The sequence below is a fragment of the Canis lupus genome, chromosome 2, assembly GCF_011100685.1.
Source record: "Canis lupus familiaris isolate Mischka breed German Shepherd chromosome 2, alternate assembly UU_Cfam_GSD_1.0, whole genome shotgun sequence".
Lineage (NCBI taxonomy): Eukaryota > Metazoa > Chordata > Mammalia > Carnivora > Canidae > Canis > Canis lupus.
In genome coordinates this window covers 77,837,375-77,852,696 of record NC_049223.1, presented here as the reverse complement: position 1 = coordinate 77,852,696, position 15,322 = coordinate 77,837,375, and the positions used below count along the sequence as shown (strand labels likewise).

Sequence of the window (15,322 nt, the reverse complement as noted above, 5' to 3'; positions counted from 1 at the left end):
CAATGGCTGGGGGACCTGGGACCTGATGCCCACAGACCTGGGTTTCAGGCCACCTCGCTGTAGGGTCAAGTGCAACCAAGGGGCTTCCAGGATCCCACAGCCCCCCTGCATGGAGGTTCGAGGACCTGTTATATGTAGGGAAACATCAGGGGTCCCAGAGGCAAAAGATCTTTGGGGGCCAAAGATGAAGGGGTAGATTGGCCAAGAGGAGTCCCCCGGACCCTGCCCCCCCCCCATCCCTGCCAGTAGGGATGCAGGTGCCAAGGTCTCTGAGCGACACCAGCCTCCGACCCAGGAGCCAGCCTGAGGTGATCCGCCTCCCCTCCGGCTCCCTGCACACGATCTCCACTCCCTGGGCCTGTCTGAGCTGTGCGAGCAGGCGCCGTGGAAGGATCTGAGCCAGGCTGGTGGGGACAGACAGGACACACGGCCCTGGAACTTGAAGCTCGCCCCCAGTGCCGACAACCCCTGGTTCCGTGCACTCACAACATGTCCAATAAATGGTGTGCTTATGATGCACACACACACACACACACACACACACACAACGTGCACACACTCCGATCACACACAACGCACAGAGCGCGAGTCGGAAGTGCCGGGGGTGTGAGCCCGACAGGCCCCCGCCCCACCTCCGTCATGCACACACACCACGCATGGCTTGTGCACACAGCTCACTTGCAGGAGGCCCACACGTTGGACAGAAGAGGGTACAGGGAGAACTTACGGGAACACACTCACACACACCCCTGCCACGTCCCCAGTGAGCACACAGAACAAACAGGGCGTGCCTGTGAAGAGCACATGCACACAGCCACAGCACCCTCAGCCCCCCAGGGCCCGCTCCGGGGGAGGGACAGAGGAGGCAGGGAACCCCTGGCCTCCGCCCTGGGGACAAGCTCAGACCTGGAGGGTCATCTGCAGAGGCCGGCTGGGGTGGGGGTACCTCTGACTCAGCTGTGGGCCGGTCCCCTACAGACAATGAGGTCAGGGACCAGTTCCCCCCGAGAGGACCCAGGAGGGAGTGTCTGGGCCGCAGCCAGGCCCCGCAGCCCTGTAATCATCCAAGACAGAGGTGGGGCTGGAGGCACCCAGGGAGGCTCCCTGAGCCAGGCTGAGGCCCAGGGTGGGGCAGGCTCCAAACTGCCTGGCTCCTTCCCTCTCTGTCACAGCCACGGGGCAGGAGGAGCCTGAGGTGGCAGGGAACAGAGGTGGGGAGGAGAGCTAAGCAAAATCCCCGGGATGGGGGATCAGGAGGCCTGGGTCTGCTTCTGTCCCAGTGGGCTCTGCCCCCGTGTCCCTGTGGATACCCAGGGCAGAACCCTAGGCTCTGGTGCCCTCTGTGCTCCTACTGAGGCCTGTGTCACTTGTGTCACCCGCCACCTACACATCCTGACCCCGGTGTACAGGAGTCAAGCCCCCCTCTCTCTGGGAGCTCTTCTGCACCAGTCCTGGCTGGGCTCATGGGAGAGGTCAGCAAGAGGCTTCGCCCTCCAGGAAGAACCTGCTCCTTCATGTGGCTTGTATGGCACAGGCTGCAGGGCCGAGCTTTGTCTGCTCTTTTGAGCCCCTAGCCTGGAACACACACACCTCTCAGGGGCACAACCCCCCTGGAACCGTGGAAAGCGCTCTGGGCTACAGGTCAGAATGTGTAGGTTCCCTCCATGGACGCTGTGTGACCTTGAGCAAGTCCCATCTGGGTCTCAGCTCCACTGTCTTTGATCGGAAGAATCAGACTTAGAACTGGTCTCCAGGGGACATCAAGTTCCAAGATCCCATGTCACCAGGAGCAGCAGGCAGCTCCCCAACACTGAGGCCTCCTGAGCACCCCCTGGCACAGGCACCATGCCAAGCCCACAACCTCAGTGATGAGGAAGATGCTATCAGAGTCCCAGTTCAGGGCAGGGCAGCTTAGGAAGGACCAAGGTCACACCCCCAGTGAGTGGGGAGAAACAGGACTCCAGTCTCACATCCCCTGACTGCAAACCTTAAACCCCTAAAAACTCTTCCACAGGCATAGTTTCTCTAAGTGCTTTACATTTGTTAAGTCAGTCCACAGGACAACCCCAAAGGGGGGTTCCTACGAATCACCAGGTTTGAGAAAAGAGAGGCCTCCCCATTAAGTAACTCCCCCAAAGCCATGCAGCTAGAAAGTGGGAAAGCTGAAATCGAAAGCACGGATGACTCTCCACCTAGAACCTAAGGTCCCAAGCCTTGCACAGAACCCACCCCACCTGCCCACGCCCCCCAACCCCCGCCCCGACCCCAGGGAGAGCAACAGCCAGTCCCCAGCAGAGGTCATGCAGTGGGCCAAAGCCACGCTCTCCCCACCGACCCTCGTATCCATTATCTGCGGACGAGCATCAGTAAAGCTGAGTGACAACCACAAAGCCTGCGATGCACACGACAGTTCACCTCCTCCCCTCTCACCAGCCTGCGGGGCAGCGGGCGGCTCTGCTGCTCTGGGCCGGGCTCAGCGCTCCTCTGCTGGCCTCCCTCCCGTAGCCGGCGGCTGGCCTGGCCTGGCCTGGCCTGGCGGGTCGAGGATGGTCTCACCCTCACCTGGTTGACAATTAGCGGTGGGCTGTCAGCGGGGATGACACAAGTGACTGGGCCACATGTGTCTCATCCTCCAGCAGGCTAGCCCAGGATTGCAGGCACGGCGGTCCCAAGGGTCAGGGAGAGGGACAGAGTGCGAGCGAGAGGAAGGGACGGACGGGGAGGCACCCGCGGAGCTAGCGCAGTGCCACCCCCTCCACTTTGCATCAGCCCAAGCAAAGCATCGGGACAGCCGAGCCCCGTGGGCTGGGGACACAGACCCCACCTCCTGAAGGGAGAAGCTGCAAAGTCATTTGTCGATGGCGTGCTTACAGGGAGAAGGGAAGAACTGGGCACACTTTTGCAATAGATCCACCGCACCACGTGTCTGCTTTCCACTTTCATTTTTACACATTCGCTCATTCTCCCAGAGTCAGAGAAGATCCGAGCGGGGCCGGCGGCGCGGCGCGGGGTGGGGGTGGGGGGGGCGCTTAGAAATCAGCTCGTCCCCCAACCACCCATTCTACAGATGGGGATCCTGAGGCCCCACGAGGGAAGGGAATGTGCTGGAGGGTGCCCGCCCCAGGCGCCTTCCCTTGGCTCAGGGAGCAACGCAGACGGGCAGCCTTCTCGTGCCTCTCAGCTGCCGATGGCCTTGCGACCATCCCACTGAGCTGGCACGTGGCACCTAGCACCCAGGAAGCTGGTTCTCGTCTCAGCCCCCACCCCCTCCTGCTATCCAGACTGAACGCCCCGTATTTATATGAGTCACACCAAGCCCTGACATTTGTGTAATTGTCTCCCATGTACAAAGTGCCTTCACCCATTACTCAGTCCTCACGATCACCCTAAAGGGTGGGGTGGGGGGAGCAAAGCAAGAATAACAGCCACCCTTAGCATTCCCCGAGCACATTCCAAGGGGCACACACTGTTCTGGGTGCTTGGCATATGTCAACTCATTCAGGGCTCACGCTAACCGTCCCCCTGAGGAAGGTAGGGCTGTTATCCCAAATTACAGAAAGGGAGAATGAGTTCCGTGGAGGTGACGCGGCTTGCCCAAGGCCACCTTAGCTGAGAAGTATGGGAGCGGAGACGCAAACCTAGGGCAGGCTAGCGCCCAACCACAGGCTCTGCCAAGTCATCGGGGTGGCCTGGAGAGGTGCCTGGGCTCCTATTTCTATCTCCCCAGGGGTCTGGCCTGGCGTGGGCCTGGGGTTGGGCTCACCTCCTGAGGGAGGAGCTATGCACGAGCCCACCAGGAACCAGGGTGGCAGGGAGAGAGAGAGAGAGAGAGAGCGTAAGAGCCTGGCACGGGGAGCCCAGCTGCCGGGGTGCAAACCCTGGTTCTGTCGCCCAAGAGCTGTGTGGCTTTGGGTGACGTATTTAACTTCTCCACTCCTCAGTGGTCCAATCTATAAAATGGGCATGATAACAATCATACTCACCTCCCAGATCGGCTGTGAAGATTAAACGCGTTAAAATACAGAAGGCAATTCGCAGCACATAGTAAATGCTCAATAAACATCGGTTATTATTGTATCCCTAGCTGACCCCCTCGGCTTCCGGGATGCCAGACAGAGCACCTGCACTGCAGCTAACGAGTCAGCTCTCCAACTGCCCTGCAAGACTCGACTCTCTCGGCAGGAGGGCCAAGCTTGAGCCAGGGGTCTGCTTCTCTGCCTTCACATCCCCTGAGGGCCAGGTCCAGGCCTCCAGAGGATCCAACACGGTGAGAAGAGCGTGGTGCCCCCCACACTGCATGTCCGAACAGAAACAACCCTAAAACATAAAAGGAGTAAAAGGTTAACCACGTTCTGATTTTTTTTTTTTTTTTGGATGATGAGAGCATGAATGCTTTGTCTCGGGTATCATTTGAGTTTATTTTGGTGTCTCCATCTTGCTGGCATCTTGAGCAAGTGCTCCATCCCACTTGGCGCATTCCCGCGCTGGCCTCCCGGGTGGCCCGAGGCGTCCAGAGTCACCAGGCCAGGAGCTGGGGCCTTCAGGAGGCAATAAGCCCGTCGTCTCCCAACAGCACCCACCGTTCGAGGGGATGCAAGGAGAAAACCCCCACCCGGGACGCTAAAAAAAACCCCTCCAACCAACAATTTGGCAGCTGCGGTTGCCAGGGAGATGGTGAGGGATGCGTGTGGTGCTGCCTCCTGCTTGGCAGAGACCCTGCCTCCACCCCCAGGGGGGCATTCTCCTGGTGTCACCGTGGGGGCGAGGGGCCAGGCCGGGGAAACAGAAGCCCGCAGATCACATCCCCCCCCCCCATTGTCCCCGCTGTCCTCAGAGCAGAGGGCGTGGACCAGACAATGGGCTGATGGACAATGAGAACAGCAGATGGTCTCCCCCACCCTCCCCACCGCCAGCTGGTGCCACTCGGCTTGCCAGGCCTGCCGGAGGGGTCGGGGTGGGGGCCCGGGCTCAGCTGGCTGCGGACCCCAGCCTTGCACCTGCCCGCATCGGGTTTTCGGAAAAGGCTCGAACTGGGAATTAAGGCCCCTGCGGGATGGAAAATAGGAGGAAGCACAATAACAGCCGACACTCACTGGGTTTAAAATAAATCTGTTCTTCATGTAAAATCCAACCCCCTGCAACGCTCAGCACAACCAGGACCGTGTCACATCCCTCTCATGTCCCCACACTACTCTCTCCTGGATCTCTGCCGGGCCGGACCCCTCCTCCTGCGCCTGAAGTCGGCTCGGTCCTTCCCGACCTCTGCACCCTCGCCTCTGCTCTTCCCACATCCTGGAACGCCACCTCCACTCGTGGTCAGCTCCTCCCCAGCATCAGGCCTCACCTTAAGCGTCATCACTTTGGAGAGACTGATCGCCCCATCCGAAGTAGATGACAAGCGGGCTCCTTCAAACAACACTCGTCACAATTTATAATTAGGGTTTGTGTGTGTGTGTGTGTGTGTGTGTGTGTGTGTGAGTTTCTTTCTTTGAAATCCTTCTCCTCCCACTGTCCTGTAAGCTCCAGGAGCACAGGGACCATGTTTATCTCATTCTCCACTCTACCCTCCCCCCGCCCCCCCCCCGCCCCGTACCAAGTGCCTGGCACACAGGAGCTGCTCAATAAATGTTCCTTAAACTTACCGAGCCCCAGGCACTTAATTCCTCCCAATCTTAGCCTGTGAGGTTGTTTTTGTCCTCATTTTGCAGAAGCGAGAGGAGAGGCTCAGAGAGGTTGGTAACTGGTTAAGCTAAGACTAGAATCTGGGGCCGAGCCAACTCCAAGATCTCTGCTCTTAATCCCCCTCCATTCCCGGCCTCCTCTCAGCTGCACTAGCACCGAACCCCTCCCGGGGGAACACAGGCCCCTGCCCATTTCTGAGCCTCTGCTTTTCCATCTGCAAAATGACAACACAAAGCTTCATATCCCTGGAGGTTACTCCGCCAGCCTAAGATCCTCACAGAGATAAGCCACCCAGCCAAGCCTGTGCCACCCACCTGCCCTCGACAATTCACGGTCTCTCCGCTCCTTGGGCTTTGGGGGCAGGAGTCCCGGGTTGAAGAGTTAGCAAGGATATAGAGGAACTGGAACCCTCCTACCCTGCTGGAGAAAAGGCAAAATAGGAGAGCCACTTTGCTCAACACTTGACATCCACTTACCGTGGGACCCAGCAACTTCACTCAAGAGGAGTGGAAGCATAGGCCCGCACAAAGACCTGTATGCAGTTGTTCACGGCAGCTTTATATGTAACAGCCCCAAATGGGAACCAGCTCAAACCTCCATCAACTGGCAAATGCACCAAGTGTGACGCCTCTCCACAACAGAACACTATTCAGCAATGAATGACACAGCATGGCTGAGTCTCACAATAATCGTGGTGAGGGATGGAAGCCAGACGCAAAAGACATCACTGTGTGATCCCACCTGTGTGAAATCCCACAAAGGGCGGGACCACAGGGAAAACAGGTCGGTGGTTACCTGGGCCTGGGGGTGAGGGAGGGGACACCTGCAAAGGGACACGAGGGAGATGACGATGTGCTCCATCACGACTGTGGTCATGGTAAAACCACTGTAGACATTTGTCACAATTCATCAAATTGTACATGTGAAATAGGAACGCTTTCTTGTATATGAATTATACCTGGATAAAGTACCCTCACAAGGGAAAAGGAGGAGGCCTGGGGTCATGTGCCAGGCCCACTGTGCTTCCTCTTGCGAATGCCACCCTTGCTATGAGTCTACTTGGGGGCTGAGTCCAGGCCTCTTAGGTGCCAGCCTCTCATGTCACCTGGTGAGTGAAGCCCAGCTGGGAGCTGATGTGAGCTGGCCAAGCCCCTCGTTAGGGCTGCTCCCTGTGCCCCAGCCAGCAACACTCAGTGCGTCCTGGCTCTGGACGGGGTTTGGGGCTCCCACTGTCCCTGCTCTCCCTTTCTGCAGGGGTCTTCCCTCACCAGCTCCTTGGCAGCACCAAAAATTGGAGCAGAGCTACAGCTGGCATTACAGTCCCACTCCAAGGCCAGAAAATGCCTCCTCTGGAATGTTTCCTCCCCATGGACAGGACAGCCCATTCCTGCCCAGGGGTGATGCCCACAAGTAGGACTGCTCCAGGCCCAGAGAACACGAGAGTCCCTAACACAGGGGCCTCTGAACCCACATTCACACCTCTCCACATCGGTGCCTGAGCACCTTCTTTCCTGCAGGGCAGTAAAAAAGGTGGGGGGTGGGGGCACCTGGGTGGCTCAGTCCGTTAAGCATCTGCCTTTGGCTCAGGTCATGATCCCAGGGTCCTGGGGTCAGCTCCCTGTTCAGCAGGGAGTCTGCTCCTCCCTCTCCCTCTGCCACTCCCCCTGCTTGTGCTCTCTTCCTCTCTCTCTCTCTCTCTCTCTTGTCTCTGTCAATTAAACTAATTAACATCTGCTGGGCCCAGGGCAAGCATACAAATGGAGGTCATGTCATCCTCCCATCTCCTATCTTCCCAACACTGATACCATCTCACTCTACAAAGGGCCTCAGGAGCACAAGTGGGGCCTCCGGTAAATATGGCCAAGCACCATCCACAGGTGGCCACAAGTGGCCACCCCTTGGCCGTCCCTCAGACTTAGGGACACACACACCGGAAATGTGATCCAACTGCCATAAGATGACCCAGGCAAGAGGCCCAAGTAGACACTGGAACCAAACCTGAGACCATTCAACAGGAAATTTGGGGCCCAGATCCCAAAGCATAGTCCAGAGGAGGAGGTGTAGCTTCTGGGTGGACTGTCCCCTTGGCCTTGCAGACTGTTTGCCCCATGGGGGTGGCCCTGGCCGGAAGGCCAGAGTGGAACCTCCTAAAGCAAGGCCCAGGGAAGGGGCCCCAGTCACCCAGGCTCTGAGTACTGGGAGGTGGTGATTCTGGGATCAGATGACAAGAGGTTTCAAATGCCAGGCTAAAGAGCTCAGGCTGCAATTCTGAAGGAAATGAACACCCACTGATAAGTTTTGGGGATACAAGAGAATAAAAGGCAGATCTGGATTTTGGAAAGATTCATTCAATACTCATGTGTGGATCATCACCTATGTTCTAGGGCCTAGGCCAGAAGTTGGGGGTATGAACATGACCCCAAAGTGACTGTCAAGGAAGCAGCCACACCGGAAGGTGTGCTAGATGGGGAAGGGGAAACGGAACACCATGGACTGAGCATCTGTTCTGCACTGGGCTCAGTACTCGGCATTTTAGCAAAATTGCCTGGATTAATCCTCCCCTAATTTTACAGATGAGGAAAGTGAGTTGCCCAAAGTCACATAGCACAGGAAAGGAGTTAAGCTTAATTGGAAACTGGGTCTGACTCCAGGCCTAGGATTTATTTTGTCTGCTTCCACAGAGACCCGGGCTCCTGGTGGAAGTAGAGGCTGGAAGGCGATAATGCCCTGAGGGACAGGGGCCGACCCCCCACCCCCACCCCATGCCCAGGCAGCCAGAGGCATCACCTGCCTTGTTAAGAAAGAGTGAAAAACCCTGCCAAGCACTTGATGCCCGTGGGATCGGCCTCCCTGTTCTGTGCCCTCTCATCCCTCTGGCCTTCCTCCTGCCCGTCCCCGGCTGGATTTCCCATCCCCTCAGAGAAGCCAGAAGGGAGTGAGGGAAAGGACACGTTCTTCTCTCCAGAAAGCTTAGTTCTTTATATTCTTTAGAAGGATTGGATTGGAACCGGCCAGGGAACACCCAAAAAGAAGATTCCTCAGGATTTACTCACATGAAGACCCTAGCCAAGGGGCCAGGGAGTCTTCTCCAAGGACCGCAGGTCACAGGAATATGTCCGTGTGCATCCGGGTGTGTGTGTGTGTAGCTGTGTGTGCATGTACCTGTGTTATTGGTATGTGTCTGCGTGTCTCTGCATGCACCTGCGTCTGTCTGTGTTACCTGTGCGTGTCTGTGTGTGACTATGTGTTTGTACGTGTCCATGTGTGCATCTGCGTGTCCGGGTGGGTAGGTGAGCATCTGATGGAAGTACAAAGGCTCCGTGTCAGTCTGCTCAGCCCCAGAGCGACTGGCTCTGGGACCCCTCGCTGAGTTGCCAAATCCCTTGGGTCTCGCTCCTTCTCCCGTGAAATGGGGAGAATGCTACTCTTGTCAGCTAAGTTGCCAGGAAGAGTAATTGAGTGACGTACTAGGTGCATCGTTCCAGATACAAACTGAGTGTTCATGGGACACCTGGGTGGCTCAGCAGTTAAGCGTCTGCCTTTGGCTCAGGGGGTGATGATCCTGGAGACCCCAGATGGAGTCCTGCGTCGGGCTCCCTGCAAGGAGCCTGCTTCTCCCTCTGCCTGTGTCTCTGCCCCTCTCTCTGTGTCTCTCATGAATAAATAAAATTTTTTTTTTAAATGAGTGTTCGAGATGGTAGATGTTTACCCTGTTGGGCCCTTCTCTCCTACTACCTCATTCTTTCTGATACCACTTTCCTTCATTTGTTCCACCCCCATCATGTGCCAGGTGCTCTGGTTTTAGGCACTAAGTACCCTCTCTGAGGTTATAGAGGAAGAACAGAAACCAGGCTCAAATCATCCTGGTTTAAGGTTTTTAGGTTTGTTTCCTTTTTTTGGGGGGGTGTTGTTGTTTTTTGACATTTTATTATTGTTTTTTAAGATTTTATCTCTAAGTACCCTCTACGCCCAATGTGGGGCTCAAACCTACAACCCCGAGATCGAGTCACATGCTCCACTGACTGAGCCAGCCAGACCCTCCATCCTGGTTTAAGTTCTTATTCATTCTTTCATTCAGTGTTTCCTGGGTCCCTTTCTAGCTGTGTGACCTCAGGCAAGTCATTTTCCTCACTAAGTCTCCATTTCTTAACCAGTAAACAGGGCATGGAAATAATGCCTGCCCGCTTACCTTGTTTGGGCATTGGAAAGATGAACTAAAAACAGTAGGCCTTTTCCATAAACACTGCGCAAATACTAGTTGTTGCTAATGTAAGCAGCTGCATTGCCATTTAAGGTACAAAGCTTTACACGTGCAGCCAGAGGAAAGCTCAGGCCATAAGTGATAAACCCGGTGGTAGTTCACAGGCGCCCAGAGGAACCACATCATCCAGCTTGCAGGAATTTGGTACGAGGCTCTCCAGGTAGCAGGCTCTTCCTGACTCTGGGCATCCCTTAACCCAGATGGCTCCCCTTTCTCTGGGCCTCTATGTTCCTCACTCCTTGAGACCTTCTCCCCTTGGGTTGTTCTCACTTCTCAGAGCTTTCTGATTCTTAGCCTCTGGCCAACTTACACTCCAGGAAGCTCAGTGGCCTTTGCCACCAGGATGCAGCAGCCACTCCCCTTCTCCAGGCCTGCATCTCCAAGCAGCTGTCCCCCCACCTGTCACCCTCAGGGGTAACAACACGTCCCCCTCAACAGAAACTCTTCAGAATCTGGGTCACCCACGCTTACCTCCAAAAACCTTTTTTGGTTTACCAGTTGCCCAGCCTGGAATATTACCTCCTACCCCCTCCATATGCTGTAAACATACACCCCAAAGTCTAGCAAAGCAGAAGTAGCTCAGGGTGTACCCCAGCTCCACCTCTAATAACTGTGCATCTTGGTAAGTTGCTTCACTGCTATTCCTTCATCTGCAACATGGGGAGAATAATAGTGCCTACTTCATAGTGTTTCTGCGAGGATTCAATTAGAATGTGTGGTTTGCTTAGAATAGTGCCTAGCACATAGTCTATACTCAGTAAATGTTAGTTTATTACTCCATCATACACGACTCAAGTCACGAAGCTGGCCCTGGCCAGCCGATTTCTCCCTCTGAGCTATTGCCAACATTTGTATGGGTATTGACTTTTTCCTAGCTTCATCGCTTTTACAAGCCTGCACTGAGTTCCCAGAGACCAGCAAAGCAGGGCACTGGCCCCAAGGCTCTCCAACCCTAGGGGGAGGAGGAAACAGGTCACCAAATCCCAAATTCAGGGATAGAGAGGGTGAAGGACAGGGGTGGGGAGGGCTGGAGAAGCCCAGGGGTCAGCTGGGTTTGGTCAAGAAGGCTTCCTAGGAAAAGAGCTAACTGAGCACAGTCTTGAAACGTAAATAAATATTGGGTCAAGAAAAGGGGTCTACCTGAGGGACTCCTCAGACAGAGGAGGAGACAGCATGTGCAAAGGCCCTGGAGGAAGAAAGGCCTGGTCCTTTAAGGAATTGCAGGTGATTCAGGGTGGCATGAGCAAAAGGAATAGGGTAAGGGCTAGTGGCATGCTTGAAGGTAAACAGAAGACCTTTCAATGCCCTGTTTAAAAGCTAGAACTTCGGGCATCTGTGTGGCTCAGTGGTTGAGCATCTACCTTTGGCTCAGATCGTGATACTTGAGTCCTGGGATCAAGTCCTGCATCAGGCTGCCCGCAGGGAGGCTGCTTCTCCCTCTGCCTGTGTCTCTGACCCTCCCACTATGTCTCTAATGAATAAATAAATAAATAATCTTAAAAAAAAAAAAAGCTAGGACTTCTCAGTGTAACCTGGTACCCTGGACCAGAGCCTAGAGCTAAAACAGAACAATACTAGAAGAACTGGTGAAGTTAGACTGAAGTTTGTAACTTAGCTAATGGTATTACACAAGCTAATTCCTTGGTCTTAACAAACATACAAACATTAGGGGAAGCTGAGTATAGAATATATGAGAGTTCTCTGCAATATCTTTTTAACTCTTCTGTAAATCAAAAATCACTTCAAAATTTTAAAAACCTTTTTTTGTTTTTTGGGGGGTTTTTTTAGGGGGGAAGGCTAGGACTTTATTTTGGGAATAATGGGAAACCACTGAAGGGTTTATAGCCGTTTATAACACTGAAGGGTTAAAGCAAGAGGTTGAAGGGGGAAAGCCTGAACCCAGAGAGAGACTAACCCATAATCCAGGAGGCTGTGACATTAGAGACGAGTGAGCAGAGCCGAGAGTTCTCAGAATGTGGAGTTTAAAAAAAAAATGGTTTTGGGATGCCTGGGTGGCTCAGCGATTAAAGCATCTGCCTTTGGCTCAGGTTGTGATCCTGGAGACCAGGGATCAAGTCCCACATTGGGCTCCCTGCATGGAGCCTGCTTCTCCCTCTGCCTCCATCTCTGCCTCTCTCTCTGTGTGTGTCTCTCATGAATAAATAAATAAAATCTTTTTAAAAAATTTAAAAATTGGTTTTGATTGGATGAGAAGGTAAGAAGAGTGCTGAACCAAGGAAGATGCTTGAGTTGCTGGTTTATACAATGTGACCACCAGGATTCGTTGATTGCAAGTGACAGAAACACAGTAAAAGAAAAGGGCAAATGTATTAGCCACCCACTCACCCACCCCTGCTCTGAGAACAAACTGAAGGGAAGCCAGAGGTGGAGCTGACTTCAGGAACAATTGGAACCTGGCCTGAGGCAACTTCAGGACATAGTCTTCCTCCTGGTATCTTGGTATCTTTCTCTAACCAACTGCAGAGAACTCAGGACTTGTATCTTTAAAGCCTTGTAACCTGCCAGGAGGGCATCAGGCTCAAGAGGAATCCTCTTTGGGAATCCCATTTGGCTTCCTGTGAACTTGGAACAGCCAAACTTCCTTTCCCCAAAGCCCCAAGGGCTTCTGAGGCCTAATGCTTTCAGCACCGATTGGCCCTCCTGGCCCTCCTGGACACACTGACTCATCACCACCCACTCACAACAGAGCTGCACACCTCATGCTGCTCCGATCCTCCCCAGGGGAGGGCATGTACAAAGAAGGCTTTGAGCTTCCTGTGCAGTGTTGTCTTCTTCTTCACCTCAGACCTGGCCCAGATGGAATGCCCACTCAGGCGTCTCCTCACTCTCTCTCCCTCCCCACGAGTGACAATGGGAGGACAGGGTAGGGAGAAGGGGATTGCAGGGGAGAAAGTTTAGATTGTTGGGGGGAAGGTGTACAGGTCAGCTTAAATCTTCCTCCGAGATGTTTCCTATCACAGTGAAACAAAAGACACAGGCTCTGGAGTCAGATACCTAGCCTTAAATCTCACTGACATTTACCAACCTTGTGACCTTGGAAAAGTCACTAAAACTATCCATCTTACTTTCTTCATCCGAAATGTGGTCATAGTACTCCTATCTCATGGAGTCTTGGGAGATTTTAGCTTCATTTACTCAATTAGTTAATGTATGTGCTAAGGACTTAGCACAGTCCTTGAGAAAAAATGAGCACTGGAGAAAGGAAAACTACTTGTAGTTCATTCTGTTTGGCTTCATTTGTGCAACTTTCTTGGTTTTGAAAGAATGGATAGATGGTTGCATGGATGGATGGCTACACAAATGGATGATTATAGAGATGGATGAGTGGATGGATGGTGGGCGGTTGGATAGATGGATGGATAGATGGATAGATGGACAATCACAATATGAATTATTATAGAGATGGATGAATGGTTGGCTGCATGAATGGATAGATGTTGAATGTATAGGTAGATGATAGGTAGATGAAAGGATGAATGGATGGATGGCTAGATTGATGGCTGGCTGGCTGGATGGATGGATGGATGGATGGTTGAATGGATAGATGGTTGGATGGACAGATGAAATCATGGTGGTGGGATGGATGGATAAGTGTTGGATGCATAGGCAGATGATGGGTACATAGAAGGATGGTTGGTGGATTAGATGGATGTTTACTTTATTAGATGGATAAGTGGTTGCATGAGATACTGAAATGTGTAATAAATAGTCCTTGTCATCACGAAGCTCACATTTCCGTGGAAAACAAAAAGACAGAAACCGATTACCACAACAGAGAGAGGCAGAAAATTCAGCCAGGGGAATGCAGAAGGCAGGGGCCACCAGGAGTTAGCCCGTCAGAAGAAGAGGAGAAATAATGACGGCAGCTCCTGCCCTCAAGGAACTCACAGTCTAATTTAATAATTAGCCACTTCAAATTCTTTTTGAAACTGAGCCAGGTATAAATAAGTCAGTAAACAGAACAGTTAAGTAAACAAGGTGTTCTTCAAAAGGCAGTGAGCTCAGATGTATAATAAATCCTGATTCAAAACATCATTTTCTCCTTGGAACAACCTCAGAGTTAATTCCCCAAATTTGCCAGAACACACACATTTCTTTGTCCCTGCTGCTCAGCCTCACCTCCTCGCTGGTCCGCCTGCGCAACTGTGATAGGAAAATAAATACCCAAAGCCCTCGCCACCCAGCCCGCCTGCTGCAGCATGTTGCAAGGGGAAACAGATCCAATCCTGGGCCCTGAGAACTCTGCACCCCTCCCCCGACCAGGCCATCGGAAACGGATCGAAGGACCACAAGCTTGTTTTGGTTTTAAATGGGAACGAGTTCATGGCATGAAATTTGAAAAATACCTGAACACCAAGAGTAATTGAATGAGCCCCAGCCCCAGCCCTGGTTCCAGCTCTGTCACTGGAGGGGGGGAGGGGGGGTCTCTGATCTCCATCTATCAAACAAAAGGATCCAACAGAATGATTTCTGAGCTCCCAGTTCTGCTTTTCAGCAACATATATTTTTTTATTTGTAGGTTAAAAACGAGAGGGTTCCAAGAGTCTTCAAAAGGGGCAAGTTGCTCTCCCTCTACTTAGCATCCGACACAGGAAGCAAGTGGTACAGCCTCGCAGCAGGGCCGCAGGGGTGTAAATGTGCCCGTGTCCATGCAAGTGTTGACAAACTGTAAAGCTCTATATCGATGAATGGGAAGATCCCTTCTCTCTGGACATTCAGAGATGTGAGCTGGGAAGACGCAAAAAAGTCACACGGGGCCTCTGTATGGAGGTGAACCCCATCACACTAACTCTGAAGGCCTTAGATGTCTATTGACCACCTTTGGCTGGGGAACTGGCACCCAGAAAAGCAGAGGACCCCTCTGGGACTAGAGCCAGGTCTCCCTCATGGCCAGGACACCGTTCGTCACAGGTGCAGGCCTGGCCAGAGCACCTTGGTCCTCCAGGGTAACAGATTCCAAATCTCTTCCAGCAGCATCCCCAGCAGCACCCACCACAGGGCATGAGGTGTGAGGTTTGCACAGGTGAGGACCCACCTCGCAGTGCTAACAAAACGGTGCTCCACCAGCAGCTGGGGAGTGGGTGGCCCGGGGAGGTGTTGCTTGCCCCTGTGTGGTGCTGGCACGCGGGGAGGCTCGCAAGGAGTGGGTGTGGGGTCTTGAGCCCATGGCGGTGGTCCAGAGTCACCCTCAGCCACACTCTCGGGGTGCAGAGCCAGGCTCCAGAGAGTCCCTATAGACTGGGTTTCGAAGCCAGGTGCCCAGTGCACAAACCAAGTTCTGGCACTTCCTTCCCACCTGCGTGGCTGCGGAGATTTAATCCCGTAACGCCACAATTCCCTTGTCTGTCCAAAGGCTTT

The 15,322-nt window shown here is 53.5% G+C and overlaps 1 protein-coding gene across 8 annotated transcripts in view; it reads right to left on the bottom strand.

Annotated features, from left to right (window-relative positions):
• The window catches only part of LOC119870456, a 186,438-nt gene that overhangs the window by 158,692 nt on the left and 12,424 nt on the right, over nt 1-15,322 (bottom strand). The window contains exons 2-3 of one of the 8 annotated variants that reach the window (XR_005356084.1): nt 5,997-6,102; nt 4,045-4,317 (exon numbers count right to left, since the gene is read on the bottom strand). The exons of 4 other annotated variants lie outside the window; for them this stretch is intronic. Coding sequence is in view for 1 of the 4 variants with exons in the window: in XM_038531761.1 (XP_038387689.1) it covers nt 4,133-4,317 (185 nt within the window). In the remaining 3 variants the exon portion in view is untranslated. Of the gene's footprint in view, nt 1-4,044; nt 4,318-5,996; nt 6,103-14,489; nt 14,693-15,322 lie in introns of those variants that run through there. 3 more of the 8 variants (XR_005356083.1, XM_038531761.1, XR_005356085.1) reach the window with 3 other exon arrangements.